This window comes from Mesoplodon densirostris, chromosome 2 (assembly GCF_025265405.1).
Source record: "Mesoplodon densirostris isolate mMesDen1 chromosome 2, mMesDen1 primary haplotype, whole genome shotgun sequence".
Lineage (NCBI taxonomy): Eukaryota > Metazoa > Chordata > Mammalia > Artiodactyla > Ziphiidae > Mesoplodon > Mesoplodon densirostris.
The window spans coordinates 591,229-618,980 of NC_082662.1; the positions used below are offsets into that span (position 1 = coordinate 591,229).

General features: G+C 55.6%; 2 protein-coding genes across 5 annotated transcripts; both read right to left on the reverse strand.

The window, feature by feature from the left end:
• Window positions 1-797: 797 nt before the first annotated feature.
• Window positions 798-26,311, reverse strand: SSU72 (SSU72 homolog, RNA polymerase II CTD phosphatase). 2 transcript variants are annotated; one of them, XM_060088805.1, is made up of 6 exons: window positions 22,125-22,289; window positions 21,504-21,660; window positions 16,528-16,671; window positions 3,412-3,551; window positions 2,636-2,754; window positions 798-1,272 (listed from the first exon to the last, which is right to left on the reverse strand). In XM_060088805.1, exons 2-6 carry the CDS (start codon window positions 21,569-21,571, stop codon window positions 1,171-1,173), a joined length of 573 nt encoding a protein of 190 aa, XP_059944788.1. In that variant the 5' UTR covers window positions 21,572-21,660; window positions 22,125-22,289; the 3' UTR covers window positions 798-1,170. The 2 variants fall into 2 exon arrangements, with proteins under 2 accessions (XP_059944788.1, XP_059944787.1); XM_060088804.1 differs by lacking the exons at window positions 21,504-21,660; window positions 22,125-22,289 and adding an exon at window positions 25,967-26,311.
• LOC132483485 (uncharacterized) lies at window positions 3,659-16,521 on the reverse strand. 3 transcript variants are annotated; one of them, XR_009531074.1, is made up of 4 exons: window positions 16,419-16,521; window positions 8,907-9,052; window positions 5,940-7,607; window positions 3,659-5,473 (listed from the first exon to the last, which is right to left on the reverse strand). XR_009531074.1 is itself a non-coding variant. In XM_060088803.1 (3 exons), the coding sequence occupies exon 3, from the start codon at window positions 7,511-7,513 to the stop codon at window positions 6,515-6,517; it is 999 nt and encodes a 332-aa protein (XP_059944786.1). In that variant the 5' UTR covers window positions 7,514-7,607; window positions 8,907-9,052; window positions 16,419-16,521; the 3' UTR covers window positions 3,659-6,514. The 3 variants fall into 3 exon arrangements, 1 of the variants encoding a protein (XP_059944786.1); XR_009531073.1 differs by having other exon boundaries at window positions 3,659-5,552; XM_060088803.1 differs by having other exon boundaries at window positions 3,659-7,607.
• Window positions 26,312-27,752: the final 1,441 nt, after the last annotated feature.

Here is a 27,752-nt window from a genome sequence, read left to right on the forward strand (position 1 = left end):
TCCCCGGGGGCCGCAGGGCCCGCTCGCCCCCATCTGGCCAGTGCCGGCCCTGGCTGCCTGCCCAGCGCCCCTGGACCACGGGCCGCGTCCCGTCCCGACCCGCCGGGGCGATCCCTGAGAGGCCCCGGGCTTCCTTCCGCTCTCCTCCTCCCCACTTCTCAGCTGGAGGCCCCTCCTCCCCGCCCGCCCGGGGTCGCCGGGTGAGGGGCTGCGGGCAGACTGGTCAGCACCCAGCCTCCTACGGCAAGAGGCTGCCTTTAGTGGAGGGGCTGCAGGGTCGCTGCCAGGGAGGTCACTCCGGAGCCATGGCCACATGGCGCAAGGATGGGGCCCAACAAAGGCTAAAGGATCCCCTACTGCAGGGGCAGGGCCAGCCTCAGCCGCAGCTCTCCTCAGGGGTGGGCCACGAAGCTCAGAGGCCCGCGTCGTGGCCCTGATGGGGCTGCCCCATGTTGCTGGGGGCTGGGGAGGGGTCATTGAGCCAGCCCATCATCCACAGGCCGGGGGACAGCACTGCCCACAGAGGAGTGCCCACACTTCCCCACGGGGGCCCTGAGTTTCCATGGCTGCGAAAACCAGGAAGGGTCACCAGGCATGAGCGGTCCCCGCCCAGGGAGCAGGTTCCACATTCCTCCAGAGTCCCAGTGGACGGGAGGCCCTCGGGGTGGTGCTAGAGAGCTCAGCTTGACCCACAGGCCCGGACTGCCGTCTGAGGACCTGACAGGAGGGCCAGGCCAGGCAGGGTACTCTGGATGAAGCCAGGACGACCAGCAACATCTACTGATTAGACGATGGCAGGTTTTTTCCCAAAAAGTACAGTCTGTTGCTTTATTCAGGGATTTGTACATTGCATCCAGTTAGGGGAGACAGGAAAGGGGCGCTCAGTGAGAGGCAGATGGCTGGGGGGAAATGTGCTATCAACCGTTTTTTTCTTTTTTGGTTAAAGAAAAAAAACTATAATCAACATCCCACTCATAAGTAAAAGTGGGATGGGAAAAACTTGATTGTAATCTGGCATTTATGTATATCTTCTCATTTCATATGTACAGTTTATTTGGGCACTGCTACCGTCCACCGGCAGAATACCTAAAGGTAAAAACAAATATCAGGAAGGAAGAAGTATTAACAAAAGGAAGCTCAGCAAGATGGCTCCAGGCAGGCGGCGGGCCATCAGTAGAAGCAGACGGTGTGCAGGAAGGTCCTGCCGCTCTTCTCCTCAAACTCCTGCAGCAGCTCGTCAATCTCGTTCTCCATGTCCTCCGTGTGCTGGATCTGGAGCCACAGGAGAGCCGCACTGAGCCGCCCGCCCCCAACAGGCAGCCCCACCCCAACCCGGCCTGGTGCCGCCCGTGCGTGCGGGGCCGAGGGGAGCCCGACAGGGACGAGACAGAAGCGGCTGCAGCAGGGAGGGTGGCCTCAGGTGCCACACATAGGCGCACTGCAGACGCTCGCCGCCTGCACTGTCCCCACCCTGAAAACGAGCAGACCCGACCCAGACGGTACCGTCGTGGGCCCGCAGTCCGCCAGCGAGGAAGCCCAGGGGCCGTCCTGGGCGCTGTGGGGGGTTGAGCAGCACCTGTGGCCCCACCCGCCAGCTGCCAGGGGTGTCTCTCCCGGCTGTGAGGCCCACCGTGCGTGCGGCTAGACGTCCCCTGGTGGAGAACCACTGCGCTGGAAGGAGGCGGCCCTGCCAGGGGACAGCCCCAGCGTGGTCGGGGCCAGCTCCTCAGCCCGCCTGTCCTGGCAGGGGCTGCCCTGCGGCCGAGGCACCTCGTTGCCCCCGGTCTCGGCCTGTGAGCAGTGCCTCTCCTCTGCAAGCTCTCGCCAGCCGGACCCAAGTGGGTGTCACGTGTGCTATTTCTGGGACGTGTCATCCCCTTCAGCCCTGTCTTTTGCGCGATGGCCAGATCATGGGAACAACTGCTGGAGCTTCAGCAGCCACCTTGGACCATGAGACGCCTTGGGAACAGAAGCTGTGCTGGGCAAAGTAACAAGAGAGCAGGGGCCTGGGCCCCTCACATAGCAAACCCATCCAGGCCTGCCTGTCTCCAGACTTCTTGGCTAAGCCTCGTTTTCTTCATTTTTCTATCACTCACGTTAGTTGGCCTAAATGCAGAAGCCACAGGCCGAAGATATGACAAGACATATGAGTTGGGTAGGTCCTTTTGTCACATCTAAGAGGAAATGTTTGGCTCTGAGCACAGCTGCACAGTGGCTGCAAAAGCTCTTGGGGTTTCCTGCACAAGGGAAGATGCCCAGGGCCACTCAGGGAGGGCTGGACGTCTGCAATGAGAAGTGCGGGGGCAGAAGAGGACCAGAGCCCTTTGACGCCATCTCTGGGGGCTCCCAGGCTCCTCTAGCTGTTTGGGGTCTTGGCAGCGGGCCTAAGTCCTGGGAGCCATCTCCACAGAAGCCAGACCCGGGCAGGTCACTCACCACTGCGATCAACTTAAAACGCTCAAAGGTGGATTCTTTAGCCAAAGCTGACTCAGCGACTCTCACCTGTGGGCACCTCTGCATTTACGGGTTTTAAGGTTTGGCAATAAGCGGACCGTGAACCGAGTGGTGTGCTTGTCGCGTTCATGCTGAAGCCCTTGTGTGTGGGAGGCACGCCCGCCCAGGGCCCGATACTCACGCACTGGCAGAGCTCACAGATGAGGAACGCCCCCAGGGTGGCCTCCTCGTGGTTGTCCTGGATGTCCACATTGATCACATGCACAGGCTGGCAGGTCTCCTGCTCCCTAGAATTCAGATCTGACCGTGATAAGAGGACGAAGTCAGAGGCCTCAGAACAGAGCTCAGGAGGCTGTGTGCTGCCCAGCCTTCCCCGGCCTTCGGGGATACAGTTAAGGACCAACATCAGAGCATCTGACCAGGCCGAGCACTCCCCTCCCCACCCCACCCCGCGAGGAGCCTCACGCCGAATACGGCTGGGACCGCAGGAAAGCTCGCGCTCAGAAGCTGGACCCCAGGCCACCTGGTCACCCGTGAACTCCAGCCTGTCCCGCGGGAGAGCAGCTGACAGCACCCTCACTTACAAAGCACCAGGCCCCGGTCCCTGCGCACCACACGTGCTCTTTCTGTGCCACAGAGGCCCTAAGCCCGCACTATGCTGTTGGCCAGCACAGGTGGTTTTGCCCTGGTGAACACGATCCGCCCAAAGGCCACCACCTCCTGCCCCCACCCCCCTCCCAGGGCCCACACAGGTCAGGGGCCTTCTGTCCACCTCTCTGTGGCCTTGCCCGATTTCCCCTGCCTGCCGGAGCCCACAGACGCACCAGGAACCCTTCTCCAGCCCTGGGCCAGGAACAGACACCGCGCACAGGACAGCCCGGCTGCCTCAGAGGCGCTGGACGCACAGCAGGACAGAGGACACGGCGCAGGGCCGGGCGCTGGAGCTGCTGCGCTTACCTTCTACCACCTGGTCGTACACCCGCTCTTCACAGGTGAGGATCAGATCAAACAGATCTTTGCAGTTCTGGAACCTTTCTGGCCGGGGCTTGATCCTCTTATTTCTGTCCAGCATGTGTAAAATGCCATTCTGCGTGTAGCTGAGTGCCCGAGTTAAGGAACTCTGGATAAAGGCCCCACCCTCCCCAGCATCCGCGTAGGTGCAGCCCCCCCGCCCCCCCCACCAGCAGGAGCATCAGGGTGACGGGAGGCACGGAGGCACGTGGGGGCAGGCTGGGCTGTGATCCCCCACCCCACCGGGGACAAGTCAGGTGAGGATGCTTGCCCCCAGACCAGCCTACCGGCTGCCCTTTGACCCACGCCTCTCCAGAAAGCAGACCTAGTGTCTGCAGCCTTCTCCCACGTCTTTGTTTCCCCGACCAGGGATCGAAGCTGCACCCCCTGCAGTGGAAGCTCAGAGCCTTAACCACTGGGCCGCCAGGAAGTCACCGATGGCCGTTTCCGCCCTGCAGAGTCTCGGCAAACGCCCATGCTGAACCCAAGTCCTTCGGCAAAGACAAAGCTAACCTGGAAGCCCAATCCCAAGCCTGGCTCAGCGTGGCAGTGAGGAAATCCGGAAGCCCACCCAAGAAAGGACACAAAGAGTGTCCAGGAGGGAGAAGCCTTGGGTGAACTGAGAGCAGAGTGAAGGGAGCCCAGGCCCGGGACCTGGAAGGGCCGAGCCCCTCGGAGCTCGGATGGGCCACACAGGTCCTGCAGTCAAGGTTGTGCCAAGCAGGCGGCCCTGAGCTGGAAGTGCCTCCTCTGGGACCCTCCAGACAGGACTCCACCCCCACCCCCAACCCCGATGGCTGTGTCCTCGGCCCCAGGAGAGGGCTCACTGCCCCAAAGACGAAGCCTGTGGTCTCTAAGGGTCAATCCGGATAGTTTGGAACAAGCACGTTACCCACTCCACTCAGGGACACAGACGAGCTGACTTAGGAGCTCTGAGGGATACATTTACTGTCTTTCCCAGATTTTAAGTTAGGAGAGTTTATTTCAATAAGCTCGTATTACTCAAAATACATTTCCTACCTTCTTGGATGGTGAAAGCGGCTTTTAAAATACATTTAATTAAGAGTTTTCACTTGAAAAGACACTTGCCCGTAGCTGGGGGCGCTTTTGGCTCTTGCCATTTGTCAGACAAGCCTAACCACCACGGCCACCTCACACTGGCCTGCGTCCCCGGGCTGGCGCTGCCACCTCCTGGCTGCCCACAGCGGCTGCGCTGCTACATCTAGGTCTTCCTCCCCCGAACCTGGTCCTTCAGACACCTGGCATCTACATCCGGCAGAAAGACACGGGCCAGGGAGGCCCCGCGTGGTGCAGGGCTGGTGGTGGAGGCTCCCTGCACTCCCACAGTGGCTCTGAGACCGGCCACCCAGACAGCCCGGCTTCAGGTGACACCAAGGCTCATGGGGATGGCTCCCTCGGAGGGGAGGCCACCAGGTGCTCGGGGGGCTCCTCAGGGTCCCCAGCAGGTCTTGCAAAGCCCCCTCCTTGTTTCCTTGACCCTCAATTATGCACACAGATGATGTAACAGATGAAAGTCAGCTGCACGTAACTGAGGACAAAAGGCCTAGTTCAGAGACCAAAGCCTCACCTTCAACTGAGTAACAAGGAGTAACAGGGACCTTTTGAGACTATTTCCTGGCAAATCCCGGAGACGCAGGGCCCAGGCTGTGCCATGCAGGACCAAGGACAGCGCATGCTGGGTGCGGGGGTGGGTCCTTGAGGAGGAAGCCACGAAACACTGGATTCCCAGGGACCCGCGTGAACTCCCGCCTCACACCACGGTGAGACAGGAAAAGTGGGGATCACGATGGCAACAGCTGTCTGCCACCAAGACAAAGCCTTCATTAGGGTCTGGCTTCTGAGGGAAGGCCCACGCTCTGTGCATGGAGGGAGGGAGGGAGGGAGGCAGGGAGCGTGCTCACCCCAAGGAGGTTGGGATGCTGCAGACTCAGGGGCCGAGCGCTCCTAGCTGAGCCACGACCTGCAGGGCCCTGGCCACTCGAGGCATCTGCACCGAACACATCAAGGCCAAGCCCATGGACCAGAGCTGCAAGGGAGCTGGGCAGCCAGGACCACCCCCTGGGGCCCTGCCAGGTGGGAAGGACATGTTAGGTCCCTAGAACCACTCCCACCCCACACGGGTGCTCCTGCAGCCAACAGCGACCTTGGGCCCGGAGGCAGGGGCAGACCTGGCCGACCACAGTGGGTGAAGGGCCACCGACCTGCCGAGGCAGGAAGCCTCCTTGAGGGAGGGAGAGCTGCTGGGGCCTCCCTGTGAGCCCACACGCTTGTCAGAAATAAACCCCCCGGGCGGGGAAAGCTGGCTCAAGAGCCCAACCCAGGCGGACGGAGGCCCCGGTGGGTGCGGGCAGAGAACGCGGTGTCTGGGCCCCACGTCTCCCGGGCTGCAGCTGTGCACCCCAGCTCACGCCTGGAGCCGCTGCACCTTCCGAGGGCGGGTCTCCCCCTCTCACCTGGGACAGACGAAGGGCGGCGTGGGCACCTCCTCTGCGGTGCAGATCCGCAGCTCCTCAAGGGTGGGGGCCCCGAAAGATGAGAGGTTCTGTCTGCTGCCACGGGAAGTACGACAACAAAGGATCATTCCGAAACACCCTGGGGTCCCACCCATCAAACGGTGCGGAGCCTGTCGGCGGAGAGCACGTGCTCTCGGAACTGCTACGTGGGCACCGGCCAGCCTGCCGGGGCGACTCCGCGGGGGGCACTCAGATTCAGGATGGGCCCAGGGACTGTCCTGAGGGGCACACAGCAGGCACAGGGGGCTCGTGTCCAAAGTTCAAGGGCAAAAGGCAAACATACTGGAGGGTTTGAGATGCACCCAAAGGGACCACAGACCGGCCTCGAGCCAGGACCTGGGCCTGGAGGCTGCCCGCCCGGGATGGCAGAACCTGCTCTGATCCGGGTGCCCGAGGGCTCCAGTCTGTTCTAGTTCAAGGTAACTTCTCGGATGTGAGGTTTAGCCCCCAACCACGAGTTCATCCTACATATGTGGGCTCAGCACGGAAAACAGGTTCAGCTGAACGCTTCTGTCTCAACAGTGATGCTGAGAGGTACGGGCCTGACAGTGCGTCTGGCGGCCGTGACTCCCGGGCGCCCAAGGCATCGCCTTCCCGAGCCCTTGGAGCGCACGCACACCATTCCTCCTGCTGCCGCGGCCCAGCCGTGTGGGTGGATTCGGCGAGGTTGCGGCTCTGCTTCCCGGCAGACAAGGAGGGCCCGGGAGGCGGGCAGAGGGAGCCAGGCCGGCACAGAGCAGGGAACCTGGGGTCAAAGGAGAGACGCTCCCTGTGAAGGTAGGTGGCTGAGGGCACAGGCTGGGGCCGGACCAGTGAGGAGATGGACGGGCCGATTCCAGGGCAGGGGTAAGGCGCCCACAGAACCCACACACGGGGTCAGACGCTCCCTCGGAGGTGTAACGGTGGAGCCCACGCCCCCGCGCCCCTCCCAGCCCAGGGCCCAGGCCTCTGCCGAGGACCGGCCAGGCTCCTGCTCCCCCACGGACAGAAGCGCTTCCCTTCCCAGGGTCGGAGGTGAGACAGCTCAGCCTGGTCGCCCACAAACATCCCCCAGCGCACGTGATGGAGACAAACCTGGGCAGAGGCAGCCTCGGAACACCGAGAACAGAAGCAGGATCTCCAGGTGGAGTCAGAAACCCGAGGAAGAGGGTGAGGGGGCCGGGGCAGTGCCAACCGAGCCCTGTCGGGAAGGCGCTTCCGGCAAGTGGCCTCGGAGGCCCGCCGGCTGCCACCACCCATGTTCTCTCCCAACAGCCAGGCCCGGGAGCCCGGCTCTGCCCCCGCACTGGGGCTCTGGGAATGGAGTGGGCGGGGGGCGGCTCGGGCAGGCCCTGGTTGGACCGTTGCGGTGTGTGCTTCACCGAGAGGATGCCCTCGTCCGAGCTGTTCCTCGGAGGCTGACCAAACGGAGCCCAAGGACGTTCTGGTCCATCAGCATCAGCACCTCTGCCCCCAAACGGCACCAGGCGTTTCCTGCTTCGAGGCTTAGCCTGGGGTGTGAACCCAAATCCCATGGCTGGGGCTGGCCAGGTGGGCTGTGGCCCCAGAACATGCTCGTCCCAGGCATCCTCCAACCTAATTCTACTTCCGGTTCTGAGCTTGATCCAACTGAAACAGAAGATGCAAAACTCCTCACTCAGGGGCCCAAGTGCCTCTGGGGGAAGGTCCTCGAAGACAAGGACCAGCCTCCGGCTGGCGGAGCTCAGGCACTCGCCGGCCTGGACGGGTGACCACTGGCCAGCCACGGGCAAGAGCTGGGGCTTCTGCAAACCCACTGGGCCGAGCACAGCACCAAGGTAAGCAGGACCTCGTGCCTCTGGAAGCCCACAGTGACCTCCCAACTCCAAACCCAGGAGTCTGGACCCCTGGTCAGCGGCCCTGCGCTCTTCTCTGCTGGATTCAAGAATCCACTCAGAGCCCTGCCCACCTGTGGGGCTTCCCTCTGGGGTGCCCGTCCCGGGGGAGGAGGAGGCAGCCAGGAGCCCCCTCCCTGCACATGAAGCCTCCTGGGCACTGAGCGGATGCGCAGCTCTGCAGGGAAACGGGCCTCCCACCCCATCTTGGGAACAATCATATCATTTTGCTCAAATTCTAGCCTCACTACCTAACGACAACCTTGCCACCTTCATTTCAGATGGGCACCAACCGTGGCTGCACGGGTCCAGCCCTCACCCACGCCTTCCCTGTGCCACCGACAGTCTGCTGTCACGACACCCCCAGGGTTTTGTGTCAGAGCCGTTAGCCTCATAAGGCCTCGTGAAAAGCACAAGCCCGAGAAGCACAGTCACTGGCCACTGGGGGAGGTAGGACGGGTGACAACCTCGTGTCTGTGAAACGGCCACATCCCCAGACAGAAAACTTAAGAACAAACTGGGTGCCACAGACACGCGTGCTGCACAAAGGACACCCCGGAGGACAGCGCAGGGAGCCACGGGATGCATAACCGGGCCGTTTTTTGGAACAGGTATCACGTAGAAAAATAATGATGAAAATTAGAAAAACAAACCTCTTGAGTAGCACGTGCAAAGGGGGTGCTCCAAACGGCCTGAGGCCCACAGGGACCAGAAGTCTCTCTCTGGTGAACCGCCCGTGGGGCCGGGACTGGGGCCGGGCGAGCAGGGCCACAGGCAGCCAGGAAGGGGCAGGACAAACCGAAGCAGAGAAGCGACTACAACTCCCAGACTGCAGCGTAGCAGCGAGGTCGCTTTGGTTGGGCCAATGTCAGCCAAAAATGAATTGGGAAGTAGCAAATACGTTTCACCCGTAATCATGTTCTATACACACTAGTCACGGGCCGGGCTTGCAGAGCACGTTCCGGTCGTGTGGAGCCCCCCAGAGGGCAGCTGCCACCCCCCACCCCACCCCCGCAAAGAACACAGCCTGGGCTGGCAGGCGAGGAACACTCACCCGTCTGATCAACCAGGGCCCCTCCACCAGCCCTCCCGGGACGGGCACAGCATCCTAAGGGCTCTGCTCGCCTGGCCTCTTCCGCACGGGGCCTGGGGCCCGGGAGGTAAGAACCCGCCATCCCTCTTCTTCAAAGGAAACACTCCCTGCACAATGGTGTTAGAAACAAAACAAAACAGTGACAGCCAGAAAGCAGACTCTGCAACCCTCCAGTCCAATGTCTCCTCCTCAGAAACCCAACCTCAGAAGCCGCCTTAAGTCAGCCTGAAGGGGACAGATGGCAGAGACAGACAACACCGTCTAACCAGGTGCGGCTTTAGCAGACTTTAAATAATACAAGTAGGGCTTCCCTGGTGGTGCAGTGGTTAAGAATCCATCTGCCAATGCAGGGGACATGGGTTTGAGCCCTGGTCCAGGAAGATTCTGCATGCCGTGGAGCAACTAAGCCCGTGCGCCACAACTACTGAAGCCTGCGCTCTAGAGCCCGTGAACCACAACTACTGAGCCCGTGTGCCACAATTACTGAAGCCCGCGTGCCTAGAGCCCGTGCTCCACAACAAGAGAAGCCACTGCAATGAGAAGCCCGCGCACCGCAACGAAGAGTAGCCCCTGCTCGCCACAACCAGAGAAAGCCCGCGTGCAGCAACGAAGACCCAACGCAGCCAAAAATAATAAATAAATTTATTTAAAAAAAATAAATAAATGTGGTAGACCACTTGTCCAAATAGGGTAAAATGCTACATTTATTTAAATTTGAGAGGAAGCTCAAGAAAATATTTTTTAAATAAATTGGCTGGATAAATAAAAATGCAATGGCAAAAATATCTTTAGTCTTAGTGTTTTGTTTCAAATAGACACATACCTAGCCTCCAGCTGTGTGACATCATAAAAATTTTAATCTCAAAACAAGAGAAAACCTGAGTCCTAGGCTGGAGCATTTTAGTGAAAATTAACTTACTTTTTGAGAAAAAACCCTCAGATCATGAATTAGTCTGCAAATACCAAATCATTTCTACATGAATGGTTCAAATCAGACTAAATCCCAAACGTCACAGGGCAGCGGGGGTATGTGTGTGTGTGGTGGGGGAACGACGTGGTGGTGCTCTGGGTGCCGATCTCCTGGCCGTCCACCGCCCACCTCCCAGCAGCGCCCGAGATCCACCCCAAACACTAAGTTCAAGGAAACATAAAATGACCCCCGCCCTCACTGAAATTCCACTTACTGAGTGACTTAAGCAGGAACAGCACCAAGCCCAGGGTGGCCACCAACCCAGACATCCCTGGATGACCCCCCGTGCTCCCTGCCGAGCCCTGGCCAAGCTTGGCGTTCCCAAGACCACGCAGTTTGCACAAGAAACCAAACCGTCTGGCTAAGATGGAGGGAGGGTGGGGGGCTGGTCCAAGAGGCCAGTGGTCACTGCAAACCAACCCACCTGTGCCCAGCAGGGTTCCCCGTGGGGACCCGCGGGAGCAGCCAGGGTGGAGAGGCCTCTGAGAAACACAGCAGCAGAGGAAGGGCCGCGAGCCTCCCAGGCAGGAAGCAGCAGAGAGGAGGAGTACTGCCGAGCGTCCCCAGCTACCGGGGACACACCAAGGGCTGCCCGACACGGCCTGGCAGAGCCTGTCCTGACAGACTGTCCATTCTTATTCTGGTGGTCATGGTGACGCCCTGCCTGTCCTGATGGGGCTGGGGCGGGGTGGCTGTGCTCCTGCACACGAGCCAGGGAAAGGCCGACGGCGGAGTTCAAAAGCTTACAGGTGACACCCACGGGCCAGGGAGATGCTCCATGAAGTGTCCGCGGAGATGGTGCTTTGGGGCCAGATTCCTCGAGCCCAACCCCGTGCCAGGCAGAGGCCCTGCCCTCAGACATGGACGTGCGACCCAGACCTTCCCCGAAGGCCCCCATGACAGTGCTTCTCTAGTTTCCAGCATGTGTGTCCCCAAAGACGCCCTGCTCAAGGCCCTCGCTTTAGAGGACGGCATCGGGAAGGTGCAGGTTCATGTGTGGACGGGGCATCTCGGGGGCAGGAGTCTGGGGCACCTGCTGGCGACGCAGCTTGGGCACAAGGCCACTGGTGTACTCACTCCTTCAGTCCCCATCCACACGAGGAGCGGTCAGTGCTGAGGTGGACGTGGCTGGACCCTGTCAGGGTTCAGGGCCAAGGGGAAAGCTGTACCCACGCGGTGCTGGCACCTAGACCCACACCCACCCGCAGCAAGGCCTGCCCAGCCCACTCCCACACCTCCTCACAAGCCCTGCCCTGAGGCGGGCGGGGAGCGCGTTCCTGATGCCCACCCGGCCTCCGACCTCGGAGCTGTCACAGTTCACCCAGATTCCCACTGGCCAGCCAGCCCTCCAACGCTGGCCACAGGCCACGGCCACCTCGAATTCAGACTCCAGACACATGCCAGGTGCCAACGGGAGGGGGCCAGAGGCTGACTACTGCTCCCCCCGCCAGGGAACCCTGACAACCCCTCACCTGTTATGGATGGAGACACCCAGTCTGTGTTTTCACGGCAAAGCGTTAAGCAGCACGGATGCAAGAGGTCTCCCTCGAGCCACGGGGCTGGGGCAGCACAGGGGCCCAACTGCAGCCCCCCATGGCTCTGAATCGGCCCCTTGCTCCCTGGAGCCGGTGGGTGGGCGGGCGGGCGGCGCTGCAGCCGCTGGGTGTGGTCACGAGAACACACTCAGCCACCAGCCGTGGGAGCGGCGCCCTCAGCACACCAGGGCGTGAGCAAGGCCGACAGCAAACAGCTTTGGGCTTGAAATACTCTCAAAGGGTTGTGGCGACTGCTGGGACCCTCGAACATGAAGAGCCGATTCACCACAAGCCGTCACGAGGCCCCACCGCTCCTGAGGCTGGTGGCGGGAGCTCTGGCGTGGTCTGCAATGGCCTCGCCACCCAGGTCCCCAAAGTGAACCCACCAGCGCGGGCTGTGGCGTCACCCACCGGCTACGCGCTGCGTCTGCGCCCCACCTGCTGCAGGCTGTGGGGACCAGGCCCGACCTGCCCCTACTGCCGCCTCAGGAGGGACCCCGCGGCCACCTTGGGCAGCCAGCTGCTCGACCCGCGGCAACGCCTGTCAGACCTGCAAGCTTCTCTTCTGGCCTCATCTGAAATACCTGAAGGCCTTAACTTTTATTTTAAGCCTGACTGCTTTTCTAAAATCCAAAAACTTAAGCATCAGTAAAACTAGATCAGAGTTTCCCTGGGAATCGGTGTCTGGCTTAGGAACACACTCAAATGTTAAGAGACACTGTTTTCAGGAACCACCTGAAACCACAGCTGCCAACCAGGGTGAAATGAGATGGGGTCAGATAGGCGAGCTCACGCCAGGCACGCACAGGGCCAGTGAAGGTGACCAGGGACCGTCCGCGACGGGGGTCAGGCAGGACACGCTGAGGGTGGGAGCCCAAGGGGCCTGGACTTGAAGCGCAGCAAGCGTCCTCAGGGCAGGGCCGGGGGCCGGGCAGCCGCCCCACGCCACTGAGCGCAGCACGAGAAGGTGAGGAGGGTCTGATGAGACCCCAAGAACAAGGTTCTGGAAAAGCCCAGGGGCCTTGAGTAGGACGGAGCTGCTGTGTCCACTAACCTCATACCCAGGATGGAGGCCTGGAGGCTGTGGGATTTATACTCTTAGAAATCACATTTATTATTACCTTTTACCCCAAGACAACAAAAATCACACAGTGGAGAAGTGAGTATACGTATAAATTAATCTAAGGCCTGAAAGACAATGAAATTGAGAAACTGAAAATGAATAAACAAATAGTTAAAAAAACAATCTAACCCCAAAGGTATTTAATTACAAAAGAGCCACAGGAGAAAGAGGGAAAGTATGCTAGATACAAGTTCAACACGCAGCCTCCGCTTACGAGGATAAAGCCAGGATCTGGGCAAGTGTTAGTTATATCTGCACTTCAACTCACTGTTTGGGGAGCAACTGGTCCCATGTATTAAAAATCACATGAACTATATGTACAGCCACACACTCACTTGCTTTTTAAGACAAGTGGTTTTGTAACTCACAAAGCAATTATCCAAAACCAACCAAAGACAGCTCTCCTGGAGCCGTGAGGACACTGCCAGCCTCACCTTTCCTGGCGGCCCCTCCTCCGTGACTGGGCCCAGGGACCCTGTTCCTTAGGTCACAGGTTGGCCAGTCTTACATTTAGAAGAAAATGACTTATCTTCCCCCAAAAGTGCTCCAAGTAGGCTGAGGTTCAGCCGCAGATTCTGCTCAACTGATGCTGGAGAGCCCGGGAGGAAGCTCAGGTGTGCAAAGTGGCTCAGGCAGAAAATGGAAAGATCTGGAAGCACCAACTTGACACAGGAGGTACGCTACAGCCCCCAAATGGAACACCAAGTTTGAAGCTGCTCTGTATTCAAAAGGACTCCAAGGCAAAGGGATGAAAAAACTGAAGGTCCACGGGAATATTTACACGTAAAAGAGGACCGCTCAATGACGACAACAAAAGGACAGCTCAGTTTCGGACGTTAGGCAGAAGCCAGCCCCTAAAGACCCGTGTTGTACGACCTGTGGATCAGAAACGTCCAGAAGAGGCGGAGCCACAGGCGGGGACCGGGCCAGCAGCTGCTAGGTGGCTTCCTGGGGTGAAAACATCCTACAGTCTGCTGGGTGAACCACCCCATGGACCCGCGGAGCCGTGCACTTGAAGCAGGTAGATTGTCTCACAGTCAAGGACAGCTCCCGCCTTAGAGGCGTCCGAAGAGAAGACAGACCCTCTTACATGTCTGGGGAGGGTCAGGTGAACCCAGATTTCCTGCACTATCATTGACAATTCCTGCAGGGGGAGGGAAACGTAAACCTCACCAGGCTGTCTAGCTCCTCACAGGGCTGGGCGACACCGGGCAGGTGCTCCGTGGCCACACCTGTCACCGTAGGACCAAGGCCGGAGCCTCTCAACCCAACCCCACTCCTGCTTGTGGCGAGAAAACCAAAAGCAAAACCCCTATTTACAGCCAAATAATTAACAAATAAACTGCTTGGATACTAACGACTACAGACCAGAACTCACTGGGGGCTCAAGAACCACGAGGTCCCAGGCCCCAGCCCACGGGGGCAGAGCAGTGCCCAGGCAACGCCCGCAGGCGTCTCCAGGGCCCACCTGTCCCTGCCGGCCACTTGGCCTCAACTCCCCGGCTCTGCCCAACAAGGGGCATCTTCTCTCCCCTGAAAATTCAAACATTCACTCAATGTTGTTTTAGCCTTGGGTTTCATCTGACAAGATTTTCCTAGCTTTGCACTGTAAGTTACAAAAGCCACCACTTCTGCAAATGCCCAGGTATTCTATGCTAGACTTAGGTTTTTAACTCTTGTCTGCTGTGTCCTGAGCACATGGGGAAATGCAGGGCTCCCTGCCCCACACCTGATCACCAACCCTGTCCAAGTTGGCAGGGCCTCCGGCCCCCCACCCCCTGGCATCCTGCCAGTGTCCCAGTGGACTCCCCGCCCCCCAATGCCGGCAGATGCTCCTGTTACAGGCCAAGGGCTGACGTAGGCAGAGCTGAGCTTAGTGCCAGACATAGCCTTGTTTTGCCCCTTCCCCTCTCCCCCCGAAGGCAGGAATCCCACCCAAGTGAAGCCAGCAAAGCGACAACGGTCCCTCCCAGAGGCTCGTGAAGGGCAACCAACACGGTGGTGGTGGTGGGGTCTATGGAGGCAGCTTCCCTACACGGGGCCCCGACAGCAGGCACAACCATCCCCTAGACTGGATGCTGCCGGGGAGCCCAGGGGCCTGTACAGTCACCCCGCGAGGAGAGTCTGAGTTCTGAGAGGCTGGGCTGTGCCCCTTCGTTTAGGGGCACGCACAAAGTCCCTCCAGATGCGGTCTACAATGTGGAAATGCTGCCCATTCCCAGAAATAGCTCTGATGTGAAAAGACCTAACTTACAGTAATTAAGGGAGTACAGACAAGTAAGTGCATTATCTGTTTTTGTTTCTCTCGTTGAGTTTAAGAATCTTTAAAAAACGAACGGTGGGCTTCCCTGGTGGCGCAGTGGTTGAGAGTCCGCCTGCCGATGCAGGGGACACGGGTTCGTGCCCCGGTCCGGGAAGATCCCACGTGCTGCGGAGCGGCTGGGCACTGGCCATGAGCCATGGCCGCTGAGCCTGCGCGTCCGGAGCCTGTGCTCCGCAACGGGAGAGGCCACAGCAGAGAGGACTGTGTACAGCAAAAACAAAAAACGAATGGTGCTAACAATAATCTTAAAAAATACTGGGTTGGCCAAAAAGTTCTTTTGGCTTTTTCTGTAACATCTTATCCTACAGAAAAGCCGAAAGAAATTTCTGGCCAACTCACTAGATGGGGTCTCAAGTTAAGCTTATCAACACAGAGAGTTTGAAGTGCAAGAACCAAAAGCCTGGAGTTGGATCACAGCTTTCCCAGGGGAGCGGCCGTGGCTGGCGCCTCTCCACAAGGTTAGGACGGCTCTCACCACACGGCACCACCAGGCGGAGCCCAGGCCACAGCTGGCATCTCCCCGGCAGTAGGCAGAGCTGCTCCTAACGTGGTCTGCGCCTTCTGAGGAAGGAGTGTGTGCGCAAGGTGCACTGCAGGGTCTCTTGGGGCTCCCGCACCCCCGGGAGGGCCTTGGGACTGCATGGGGCGGTGGGGGGTGCTGGTTCTGGCGGGCCTGAGTCCTGGACCCCCAGCATCAGTGCCCGGCTGGGGCACTGACGAGAAATACCTACATTTCTGCCCCAATGCCCCCACCCGACGTTTCCCTTGCAGCCGGGGAGGAGTGGGCACGGGGTGGAGCGTGCAGCAACCACCAGCGTCCAGTACATTTTGCTGGAATGACCTCCAGGGCCCCTCGCAGCTAACTAATTAATCTATAGGTGTACAGAGAACGTTCGTAGTTTATTCACAATTGCAAGAACACCGAAATGAAGCAAGCTTTCCACCCGGTGTCTATACTCCTCTCGCTTGGGATGTGTCTGGTCTCCATCCTGAGAAGCACCATCACTCACGGTAACATGAGGTGCCCCAGGAATTTAAAGCAGCCCGGGGTGACCGTGAAGTGTCTGGTCAAAACCCAGCCGGCAAGGATGATCTTAATATCCACAGCCTGGGGTCACATTCACATGAATCTGGCTTTAAAATACCTTCCTTTCCCGTGAGTCTTAGGAAGCAGACACAGTCTGTTTTGTCTCTTCCTGAAAGGAAGTCAAGTCCTCTCAAATTCCCTGCTTCTAACATGCTTCCTTCGGCACCCAATGTGGCCCTCTCATGAGCTGACCCTCCAGAAAGAGCACCAGAGTGTGAGGCAGCCGCCCGTGAACCAGTGCACACCCACGCGCACACCTACCTGCAGTGTGCAAAGCCACGGATGGCGGGGTCCCGCTTTCCTCACCTAAGCTGCTCTAATACTATATCACAACCTTCCCTGTGTCCACGTGGACTGCAGCCCACGGCCCCAAGTGGCTCCAACCTCTGGACAGTCCCATGAGCACCAGAGCAGAAACCCAGTGACCCCGCACACCTCAAATGGGCCGCCGCGTCCCCTGCCTCACAGGTGCCCCTGAGTGGTGCCCACAGGTGACACCTGTCAGAGACAAGCACACAGGGTTAAAGGGCAACCACTGGGATGCAGTTCTTTGTCTTTCCTAAGGAGATCGTTGTACATCTGGTCATATGTGGTTTTGAAATCATAAACGTTTGGCTTGTCGGGTGCTGGTCCTGGAAGCTTCACGTGAGTTCCTGTTCCAAAGGACCGGACGCTGAATCCTCGTTTGCTGAAAGACACAAAACGACAGAGAATCACAGTTGGATTAAGTGAGACACAAAATGCTAAAAAGGAAAATGAAATGGGAAATGGACTCTACGAACAATTTTGTTGGTCTCAAAGAACATGTTTCTCAGTTCTTAACTTTAAGTATTTTATTTGCAAATTTAAAAAAATCCTGTAGCATGTTACACAAAAGCTAGGTGAAGCCAATCCAAACACAAGACAAAGGATCCTGGAACGTAGGGGAACGAGGTGGATGTCTGTGATGGCCACAGGACACGTGGTAGAGGGAAGATTTCACCTAGAACGTCTTGACATCTGACTCCTGTCCCGGTCTCTAGAAGGAAACCATTTGTCCAGGTTTCCAGCTGCCGTGATGCAGGCTTCCCAGGACCAAGAACAGAGCTCCTGGAGCCCCAGAGCCCCGGAGCCGAGGGACACACCCCCGGCCTCCTACCTCGAGGCGCCGGCTGCGAGGGCCAGAGATAAGGGAATGGCCAAGTGTCTCTTAATAAACTGAGGGAACCTCCCTGGCAGGCAGCGTCCACGAGCCACAACTGCACCTTAAGGAAGAAAGGTCATCGCACACACTGCGGCCCCAACGCCATCCTCACTCAAGGGGGTCTGCTGCAGACCCCATGTTCCCTCAAACTCACAAGCGGTGAAAGCCAACACGGGGAGTGTTCAAAGCGTCTACGTGAAACGGCCTTCTCATCCTAACCTCGTGTTTATACGTCACTATAACGTGTGGAAGCATCCCTGCCCGTCAACTCGGGAGCAGGCCCCAGGCCCACCAGCCCCGACGGCTCTGAGGCGGCCGCGGTCACTGTCTCAAGCTTTTTTGTACATTTTATTGCAGCTCAGGGGTGTCTGGCCACATCTGGAGATGGTTTGGGTCCTCATGAGCAGGAGGCGCTACAGGCATCTGGAGGCCCACGGAGGAGCGAGCGCATCCGTGCACACACGTCCCAGCGCGTGGGGAAGCCCACGCGGCGCCACTCCCCCAATCCCTCGTGGGCACCGATCCCTCTCTGCTGAAAGGCGGACAAATAAGGGAGGAAACCTCACTCGGCCCCCGGCGCCCGTGGAGCAAGACCCGTGGTCTCTCCCACCAGACACAGCACTTCTAGAAGCCCAGCCCGAGAGTCACTGTCCTCCCACAAAAGACAGGAAGGATCCACTGGTCACTTGCTGTCACTGTGAGAACGGGCAGGGACGCAAGGAGCGCAGCCACTGCGCCTGGTGTGACAAGAGCCTCACCGACACATGTTTTTAAAGCGCTTCTCATCCGGTTTAGGTCAAACACATTGCCTGAGTCCTCTGAAGCTGGTAAAAGCCAAGTCACGTCCCTCTGTCCCTGGAAGGCCCGAGCTGTGCCCCCAACCAGGCCCCAGAGGTCACTGTGATGGAGAACACAGGGGACAGCAGGCACGATTGAGGAGTAAATGGGGCCATGGCCACCTGAGCTGTAAATGGACCGCAACCAACCCGGCCCCAGTTTACGTGCAGCTCCGGGCCCCGGGGGGAGGGAGGCTGGGACGCAAGGGCCCAGCCACGCGGACACCTCCACCCACAGGCTCCAGCAGGTGCCCAACAGACCACGTCACCCAACCCGTTTCCTCGCGAGGTCAGGTACGTACAATAAAAGAAAGGTTTTCTGTCAAAGCACCAACAAGCCAGGGATGAAGGCCCCCTTAACAACAGCCGCGCGGGGGTCACTCTCCCGAGACAGTGACCGGGAACAGGTCATGGCCACGAGCGCCGTGAGAACACACAGCAGTGGGCCACGCTTGTCTGCTGGGTTCATGATTTGCCACTACTCCACAAGAACTGCCCGAAACAGAGAGCTTATGCTCGAGGTGCCAAGCCCCCCACCCCAAAAATACCCTGGAGGGAGCAGGTCCTTGAGGGAGGAACGTGTGCTATGGAAAAACACTAACCCACAGAAGCAAGGTCCCTGAGGGCTTGGAGCTGAGTCCAGTCCCTGCAGAGGGAGCCCAAGGTGTGACCCTGCCAGGAAGCGACACAGGGACTGCGTGAATGCAACTGCTCGACACACACCTGGGGCCACCCCGGGCCTGTCTCCAAAGGCCACGTATCTGTTCACAGGATCTTGGGAGAAAGGCCTGTCTTCTGGTGGATGCTTTAAACAAGTCATTTGAAACCAAATAATGAGTAAGTTAAATATGTGAGAGATGGTGCCTTTACAGGTCAGAATAAGAAACCATGGTCGAGACCACTTTTCTCAGCTAGCTACCTAAGAAGCCTGCTCCAAAAGGGGTCCCAAAAATCATTTTGGGGAACAGTGGGAAAAACAAAACGCTTCCCAACAAAAATAAGTGAAAGATTAATTTAGACACAGTTCCTCCATCACTTTTTAAAAAAAAATCAGTATTTCTACATCTCAGTCATTTCCTTCTGGTCATTCCTTTGAGATACTTACTCATAATTAAAGAACTTATTTACATGAGCCCAACTCTTAAACCTAAGTTCAAATTTATTAAAATGAGCCCAAGCACAACTACTCTTGAAATACATTAATGAAATATATAGTGAATAAGCCTTAATTTAGCCAGGCAGCAGCAAAGGAGACTGTTAAATCCCCAATGGCTAAAGTTTCAAGACTTAAAAACACCACCATTTCTACTGGTGGCAGGTTAGCCATTCTATTTTTGATCCAACAGTATTTTCTGGAGCTTTACTATATGTGCTGGGGATTCAGCAGTGATCGAAACAGACCTAAATCCCTCTCCTCAGATGCTCTGGGAGTGGGAACAAAGTAGGTAACCCTCCAGGACACAGGACGGGGGAAGCGCAGGGATGGCCAAGCTGCGGGGCGGGGGGGTGCCTGGGGGCTGCCAACACCTCCTGCACCCCGTGATGCAGGCCCCAGACAGGACCCCAGGGTGTTCCAGGTTGGCGTAGGGCAGGCGTGCCACTGAAGAGCTGCCTACAGGGTTCCCAAGAGGCCCCAGGTGGAGAGGCCCCAGCACAGGGTCTCACATGCCCCTGCGTCCTGCCGGGGCAGCAAGCCTGAACTGCCCGGGTGGACAATCTCCTTCCCTCACCTCCTGTCACAACGGGGGCTGAGGTGTGCGCTAGGTGTCCAAGTGAAACACTGTCCATATCCCTAAGAGTAAATCACCCCAAAGATAACCTGGGCCCATTTTCCACCCGGCTGATCCCTAACAGGGCTTCTAAGAGGACGCCTGCCAGGTCTGTGAAAGGCTGGGTGAGGTCTCTCCTACTAGAAACCGTCGGGGGAGGGGGGCCGCAGCTGCCTTCTCCTCACTGCCCTCCCCAACTGCCTGAAATGTTACTCAAGCATAGTTAAAAATAAAATGAAACCCCAAAAGAGGAATTTACTGGCAGAAGAATTTAAACCACACACGCAAAGAGAAACCCAGTTTGTTCCTCCCCAATAAAATGTTCACAAGTGGCAAAAAGGCCAGTTAACAACAGAAGCCCTGTTTCTTCTAAGCTCATGCAACTGACAAAACAGCCCATCTTGTGTGTGACTATGTACAGTGACAACGTGTTTCTTACATAAGAGGACTGAGCGCTGTAAAAATATTGCTGACCACCAAAAGGCTTTCTCTCAGGGGCCAATTATTCTGTATGTTAAACAAATCTTCCAGACAAGTATTTATCAAACTTGTCTTTATAGGTATCAAAAATCTATCAGAAAGATATAGAAATTATGTTACACGTTAAAATACAGAAATGTTAAGTTATAGAAAAGATAAATTACAGTATCATAAAAAATGCTGAATTTTGGGAAATAGAATTGTTTCAATTGTTATCCTGATGCCTAAAGGTAAAATAATAAAGTTAAAATGAATACCCATCAAGAAAACACCCAGGGCTTCCCTGGTGGCGCAGTGGTTGAGAGTCCGCCTGCTGATGCAGGGGACACTGGTTCGTGCCCCGGTCTGGGAAGATCCCACATGCCGCGGAGCGGCTGGGCCCGTGAGCCATGGCCGCTGAGCCTGCGCGTCCGGAGCCTGTGCTCCGCAACGGGAGAGGCCACAACAATGAGAGGCCTGCATACCGCAAAAAAAAAAAAGAAAGAAAAAGAAAACACCCAAATTAACAGTATGGGTTATGCCATCTTTTTCTATTTTCTATAGTGTGGTTATTAACCTAATTCAAAGCATTATTGTGGCTAAGACTGAAATCCTAGACCACTACAAACCTTCTGAAAGAACGACCTGTCTCTGAGTAGAACACAAGATGCTTACCAGCATTAAGTCACCTTTACTACAGGTAAAATCGCCCACTGCTTAATCAGCCGTTTCTAGCTACACAATGACCTCATGTTTACCCAACACAAATCAACTGCTCAAGCACCATCACACTTTAACGCCTGCCTGCAGTTTCACTGTGGTATAGCCACAAGCCTGGGAAGATCAACTTCCTGAAATGTTAATATTCCAGTAAAGTTTATGTCACCACTAGTAAAACGTCGGCCTAAGGACATCCCAATATTTTCTAGGGTTTATTTTATTCTTACCCTCCCATAAGGTCAAGAAGAAACCAAAAGGCCTCTCAGCATGAGATCATCACGCACAGAGCTTGTCAAACGTGCCACTTTGTTTAGCCCCCAAGAGAGCTCCTGCTTAGATGTCCCTGCTCCAGGCCGGCTCTTCCTCGACCCCGGCTTCTCGAAGGCCAGCTTGCTCTGCCGGCCACTGTCGGCCTCCCCAGGGTGCAGGGCCAGCAGAGTAGGTCCTCAAGATCTGGTATGTCAGCTGTTCCAGCCCCAGCACTGAGCTAATAAGCGCTACTAACCACGGTGAACCCGCTCGACTATCTTCCCTGGGCTCGACCTGTTCTCACCTACAGAGGTTGGAGATGATGATCCTTAAGGCAGGGGAAAATGTTTTAGCTGCTGGAACTGATACCATGCTTGGTCTACCCAGTTTCGTCTCAATGTTCACATCCAAACAGAAATCTACCTTCTTCCAACCAATCCTTCTGGTCTTAGTTCTGCCTCCTGAAGACAAAAAGCAAAAAAATAATGCAGAGTCCCTTAAAATCTATGATGGCAAATGTGTCCCCTGTAGGCACCTCTTCTATCCTTATACACACAATTTCAAATCTTCCACCTCCCCAGATAGTTTCCAGTTTACCTTCTTCAAGTGTACCCAGAAACAAAGTATCTAAAATGCAGCCAAAGGGGCCGCAGGGCATAGCGGACAATCCCTCCCTGGTTTAGGACAAGAGGCTTCTGGAAATGTGTTGAAGACAAGGGGAGAGTTTAGCACCGTCTGGGAGAGTGCTGTGTCAAGCCGCCTGGGCTCACTCAGATCCTGTGTTCAGATCCCAGCAGCCCTAAGACTCAGTCCCCTCTGGGAGAGGATGTCTGAGTACCTCCATCCCAGTGTGGCTAGGGTCCACATACTCTACTCATGACATTAAGTCTTGAGTGCCCCACCCCGAACCGGAGAATCACAGGACCTCGGCTGACTGCTGCGCTCCCCACGGCCTGGATCCTCCTCCAGCTCGTGTTCTATCCCATCGGTTCTGTTACTCGTCCATCAGGACTGGAGCCCCTTGTATCCAGATCCTTGCTGTCACTCATGAGCTGGGGCTTCTTGCTCTGGGTGTTATCTCCTCACCTGTGTACGTGTGCACATCCTAGGAGTTGTGAGAATGATATCAGATGGCATTTGTGAAGCACCTGGCACAGAGGAGCTCAAGAGACTGATTCTAACCTTGTTTCTTCCACATCTGCAGCCTCTCTGTTCATCTTCCCAAAATCAAACTGCCCAGGAAGTTATGATTGAAAACAGTAATTTAGAGAAGTCTGTCTTTAAAATCTGTTTTGAATTGCTACAATTAAAAACAGCTTCCAAAAATCAGCAGGCCCTTTGACATCTAAGACAGTGTCTGGAACAAAAAAATAAATTAATTGGCTCCAAAGGGACACCTTAATCCACAGAGTACAAACAACAGGAGGCTCTGTGGAAACAAACATAGTCTTCCTGCACCCCTTAAAAAACCTGAATGGCTCCAGGACTAGTAGTTCAAACAACTTAGTCTCAAAAGATCAAAAATGATCACCCCAGGGAACATTATGACTAGCTCTAGAAAACGCCAACATTTATTAACACTTGTATTCGACTTCTCAGAAAAATACAGCCTGAGCAGATTTTCAAGGGGGCAAAAATAAAATTGGGTTTCACTAAAAAATGACCTAGCGTGCATGCATGATCAAGTACATTCCTTATGATAGTTCATTTCAGAAGTTTTCCTATGCATAGTTTTATTTAGTTTTAACCAAACCGCATACACAATTTTCCTGTTTTCACTTATACATTTTTTTTCCGTTTTTTTTTTTTGGCCATGCCCTGCAGCATGTGGGATCTTAGTTCCCCCACCAGGAATTGAACCTGTGCCCCCTGCATTGGGAGCTCGGAGTCTTAACCATTGGACTGCAAGGGAAGCCCCTTATCGTACCTTTTTTTTGCGGTACGCGGGCCTCTCACTGTTGTGGCCTCTCCCGTTGCGGAGCACAGGCTCTGGACGCGCAGGCTCCACGGCATTTGGGATCTTCCCAGACTGGGGCACGAACCCGTGTCCCCTGCATCGGCAGGCGGACTCTCAACCACTGCGCCACCAGGGAAGCCCTATCGTACCATTTTTAAATGCTTTTCACAATCATCTTCAAGGCCTAAGTCTCTAAATCTTTTGTAAGCTCTACTAGTTTGTAACAAAAACCATCATATAAATTTCTTAAACATGCTTTTAAACCCTGTAAGTTATTGAAATAAAGCCATAAATAATTTTCAAAAGTGAAAATGACACAAAAAGTTGTTCAATCTCAATAGCAATTTTAAAACTAAAGGGCAAGATACTTTTGCCCCAGCAGCATGAAAAGATGTAAATAATGCCCATATTGTGAGGAAATGGGAATTCTATAAATAGGTACTTTTCTGGAAGGCAGTTTAGCAGAATGTATGAAAATGTAAAATATGCCTACCTTTTGACTCAGCAATTTATGCCAAGGAAATAACTAGAAAAGTGTACAAAGATACTTAAAATGGCACAAGGATGTGGACATTATAAAACTGAAAACCAGCCACCTGTTACGGGGAGTGGTTATCAAAGTGACTGCTGCACAGGATTGCTCTGAGTACTGGGTCACGGTTCTGTAACCACTGCTATTACTCAACATGAATAAATATGTTCAAATCCAATGTATAAAAATAAAAGCAGAAATGAATATTGAAATCAAACTACGTTCACGTTCTGTGGAGAGACTACCTAACAGTGTTTTGATCTCCCTTAAGCGTGTGTCTGTATGTTCACAAGAACATCCAGAAAGAAGGATGTACACCTAAATGGTACGGTGATCCTTATCTTCTTCATCCTCTATATTTTCTACAGCGAGGATTTTTTGCAACAAGCAAATACTATCATTTTAACAAAGGAAAACACCCCCCAAATATAAGCATTTTAGAAATTAAAGATTCACGTCTAAAATAATTTCACATTCATGATACAAATAATGTATGTTACCCTAAACTTACCTCCTTTTGCCCTCATTCTGAACCTACTCTTCTCATGAGTAAATTAGAAAGACAGTAAAATGGGTGAAAGTACACAAGCATTCCTACTTGGTGATTATTTGGGGGCTATTCTGCACCCTCATTTCCGCAGGAGACCCAAGGCTGTGCCAATTACTTTGAACTAAGCAAGGGCTTAAATCTTGCGGTGACTGTCTCAGGGCTATCAGATAGGCAAGACTTTGGAACTGATTTACTAACAAAGTTGCTACAGGAAATTTAAAAACATTTCCTTTTGTAAGATTTCACCCCAACTGTTATGCAGATAGAGAAGAGCTTAAATAAAGGATCACCAGCCAGAACCAGCAGAATGAGGTGGTCTCCAGATCACTTGTTATTCTAATTAAAGACAGTAAATTTTATTTTCCTTGAATAATTTTCCTGGAGTGTGAACCTTGCAATCTTTTCCTTAAATTTACCATTTTTAGTGACTCTGAACAGATAAATGCAGTTTGGGGATCAGATCCAGCACACTGTAATTCTTGCACTTTTCCAATTTTAAAACAACTTCACAGTTTAAAAAATTCTAGTTTAGAAACGAACTCCACATTGGTTTGTTAGGTTCCAAGCATATCACACTAGACCAAAAAACAACATTAACTGAATACTGCAGACAGTGTGGTAGATGTTAGGAAGAATTAAACTCGTAACTAGCAGATAGTGGACACCTGGTGCGTCCAGCTTCATTAAAAAAGAGGGGCGAGGGAGAATTCTGATTTCCCCAGGAGAGTCAAAGCTGACTGCCGTAGTAGGAGAAGCAGCGAGGCATGGTTGTCCTGTAATGTCCACATAAGGAAACTTCGGAAGAAAAGGCAGTTTCAACTTTTACTATCAAAGTTGACATGTACACCAAACTTTAACTGTAATGCAAGGGGTCAATTTCACATTCTGTAAAGTGATTTTGAACGAAAAAAAATTTGTCAAACTGGAATAAAATTTTATTAAACATATACAACACCAGGGTCACAAAAAGGGAGTTAGCACTGAAACGTGAAACCAAACTCACGTGTGGTTCAGAAATTATCGACTGGAGATTTTCCAAGGGAGGAGAAAGGATTTTTTTGCATGAGACTTGAAAAATGTAGATAGAAGCAAATACACAAATGCATGAAGTTAAAATAGGCCATTTCCGTGTTTTTACGACTTGTTCTATCCTGAGATCCTGTCGCGCAAGTTTTCCATATTTGATAAAAAGGCGACACGCCCTGGACACAACCGGCCTATCCTCTCGTGGACCCTAACCTTCGTCTTGCAACTTACCGCCTCACTGCTGAGCATTTTACAGAGGCCATGATTTTCAGATACACAGACGTGCGTACGAAGTAGACGCGAACAGCATCAGCCTTTCAGGTTTACTAGCAGCTCTGAGGTTTCGGCGACCCGGAAACATTTCGGCTCAGAATGTGAATTTTTCGCGACGCTAAGCACACGTGGGGGACCGCGCGGCGGACCGAATTTTGTCGATTCCTCGCTGCGCTCAGCCCTGGAGCCAAAGAGCCCGGAGGCGGCGAGGCCTCTCGGCCGTCCTTCGGGGGCCGCCACGCACCGCCCGCCTGGGAACCTGGGCCTCCCAGCACGGGTCAGGGAGAACCGGGGCCGGGAACGGCGGCCGCCGCCACCCAGCACGGTCCGGGAGCCGGAACCGCCCAGGACGGGCCGGGAAGGCCGGAGGGACGGCCGGTCGGCCGGCGTCCACGGGGCGCCCTGGGCCAGGGCGGAGGCCCCAACTACCTGAGAATGTTGTGCGCCTCCATGCTCCGGTTCTGGTTGCTCGAGCACACCACCGCCACCCGCAGCGGCGACGACGGCATGGCGGCGGCCGCACGGTCCGCGACTCCCGCTTCGGGACTCCCACCCAGCCGCGCCGCTTCCGCGCGAGCAAGATGGCGGCCCCGGCGCCCGGAAGTCATGACGCGAAAGCGGCGGCGCCGGCACGTAGCGCGTCAGGACGCGCGGCGCGGGCGTGTGTACTGCGTCCCAGCGGCTTCCCAGCGCCGGCCCAGAGCGCTGAACCGCGGACGGTGGGAGGCCCAGCTCCCCGGGCGCCAGACCGGGCGGCGAGCGCGCCGCTGCTTCGGGCGCGAGCGCCGAGGCCGGCGCTTGGCACGGGACCCTCCTGGCGCCCTGCGTTGGCGTCTTGACGTCACAAGCCCCCGCCGCCGTCGCCGCTAGTGACGCGCGAGGCGTCGCGCCGGCTCCTGTGTCGTTACGCGCGCCGTCGCCGTCGCTGGGAGTGACGCGAGAGGTGCCGCGGCCCCTGGGGCGGGCGTTGGAGGTGACTGGTCGTGCCCGGCGTCTCCAGGTACCGATCTGCGCGCTCCGTCCACCCCGGTTGTTTTCGCACCTACCGCCCGAACCGGCGGTCCTGCCTCGCCCGCTCTCCGCTCGCCCTCAGCCAGTCCCCGAGATCCTCCATGTCGCTCCTTGCGCGCCTCCACCGCTCTAGGCCGAGCCCCCGCGCCCCTCCTGGGACGACTGCCACGGCCTCTTACCGGCCTCCCGTCCCCAAGCTCGCGCAGAAGCCAGCGCGTGGCTGTCCTCTGAAAGTCCTGGGAAGTTTGACATTTAAGTGAAGTTGTGAAAGTATTTGAAGAGATGATTAGAGAGGAGGCGTAAGGAGGTGTGAGGAGACCTCACGGGTTGGGAGAGCAAATTGACTTAGATCCTTGGGTTGGTTTGGAGGCGCTGCGGGCGTGAGGTTTGGGGTCATGATATGACAGTGAAACTAATCAACCCGGTTTTGTTGTTCTCCAGCCACGTCCGGCCGCTTGGAGTGGCCAATGAGTTGGTGTTTTCTTGTTTTTTGTTTTTTGGGGTTTTTTTTTTGCGGTACGTGGGCCTCTCACTGTTGTGGCCTCTCCCGTTGCGGAGCACAGGCTCCGGACGCGCAGGCTCAGCGGCCATAGCTCACGGGCCTAGCCGCTCCGCGGCATGTGGGATCTTCCCGGACCGGGGCACGAACCCGTATCCCCTGCATCGGCAGGCGGACTCTCAACCACTGCGCCACCAGGGGAGCCCTGAGTTGTGTTTTGATCTGGGAGCGCAGCAAAGGGAGGGGGCAAGGGAATGGCGATTCTCCGCCATGGATCCAGAAATGATGAGACGTGAAGGGACATGAAGGGCTGGCGGCAGTGGAAAGGTACTGTGTGCTCTGAATTGGAGATCCCAGTGGAAGAAATGTCACCGGAGCCAAACGGTGGTAGAGCAGGATACTTGAAACAGGGTGTGGAGGGGGCCGCTTTTTGAATACCTATAGGCTAGGCGTGACCACAGGCAAGGGTAGAAAACCGTCTTCCTGTTGGAGAGGGAGAAACTCAGAGGCCAGGGCAGTGAGGGGCCACCCTCACTGATGTCCTACCATTACTCCTGATGTTTTCACAGAGAAAAAAGCTGAGAACCAGACGCTCAGAATATTTAAGGACCCTTGGGCGCGGTGTATGGGAGGGACAGTGCGTGACTGCAACAAGGAAGCATTTACTTGGAAGGACCTGGGGGTTGAGGGATGAATGAGGAGGAA

Excerpts from the sequence above, each read along its gene's own strand:
- LOC132483485 (XM_060088803.1), bottom strand. The coding sequence starts at position 7,513 with ATGGGATTTGGGTTCACACCCCAGGCTAAGCCTCGAAGCAGGAAACGC.
- SSU72 (XM_060088804.1), bottom strand. The coding sequence starts at position 26,145 with ATGACTTCCGGGCGCCGGGGCCGCCATCTTGCTCGCGCGGAAGCGGCG. Across the intron at positions 3,552-16,527 it reads CTTAGGAAAGACAAAGAACT|CTACACGCAGAATGGCATTT; the intron begins GCATCCCAGTGG and ends TCGGGCACTCAG. Across the intron at positions 2,755-3,411 it reads GTACGACCAGGTGGTAGAAG|ATCTGAATTCTAGGGAGCAG; the intron begins GTAAGCGCAGCA and ends TATCACGGTCAG.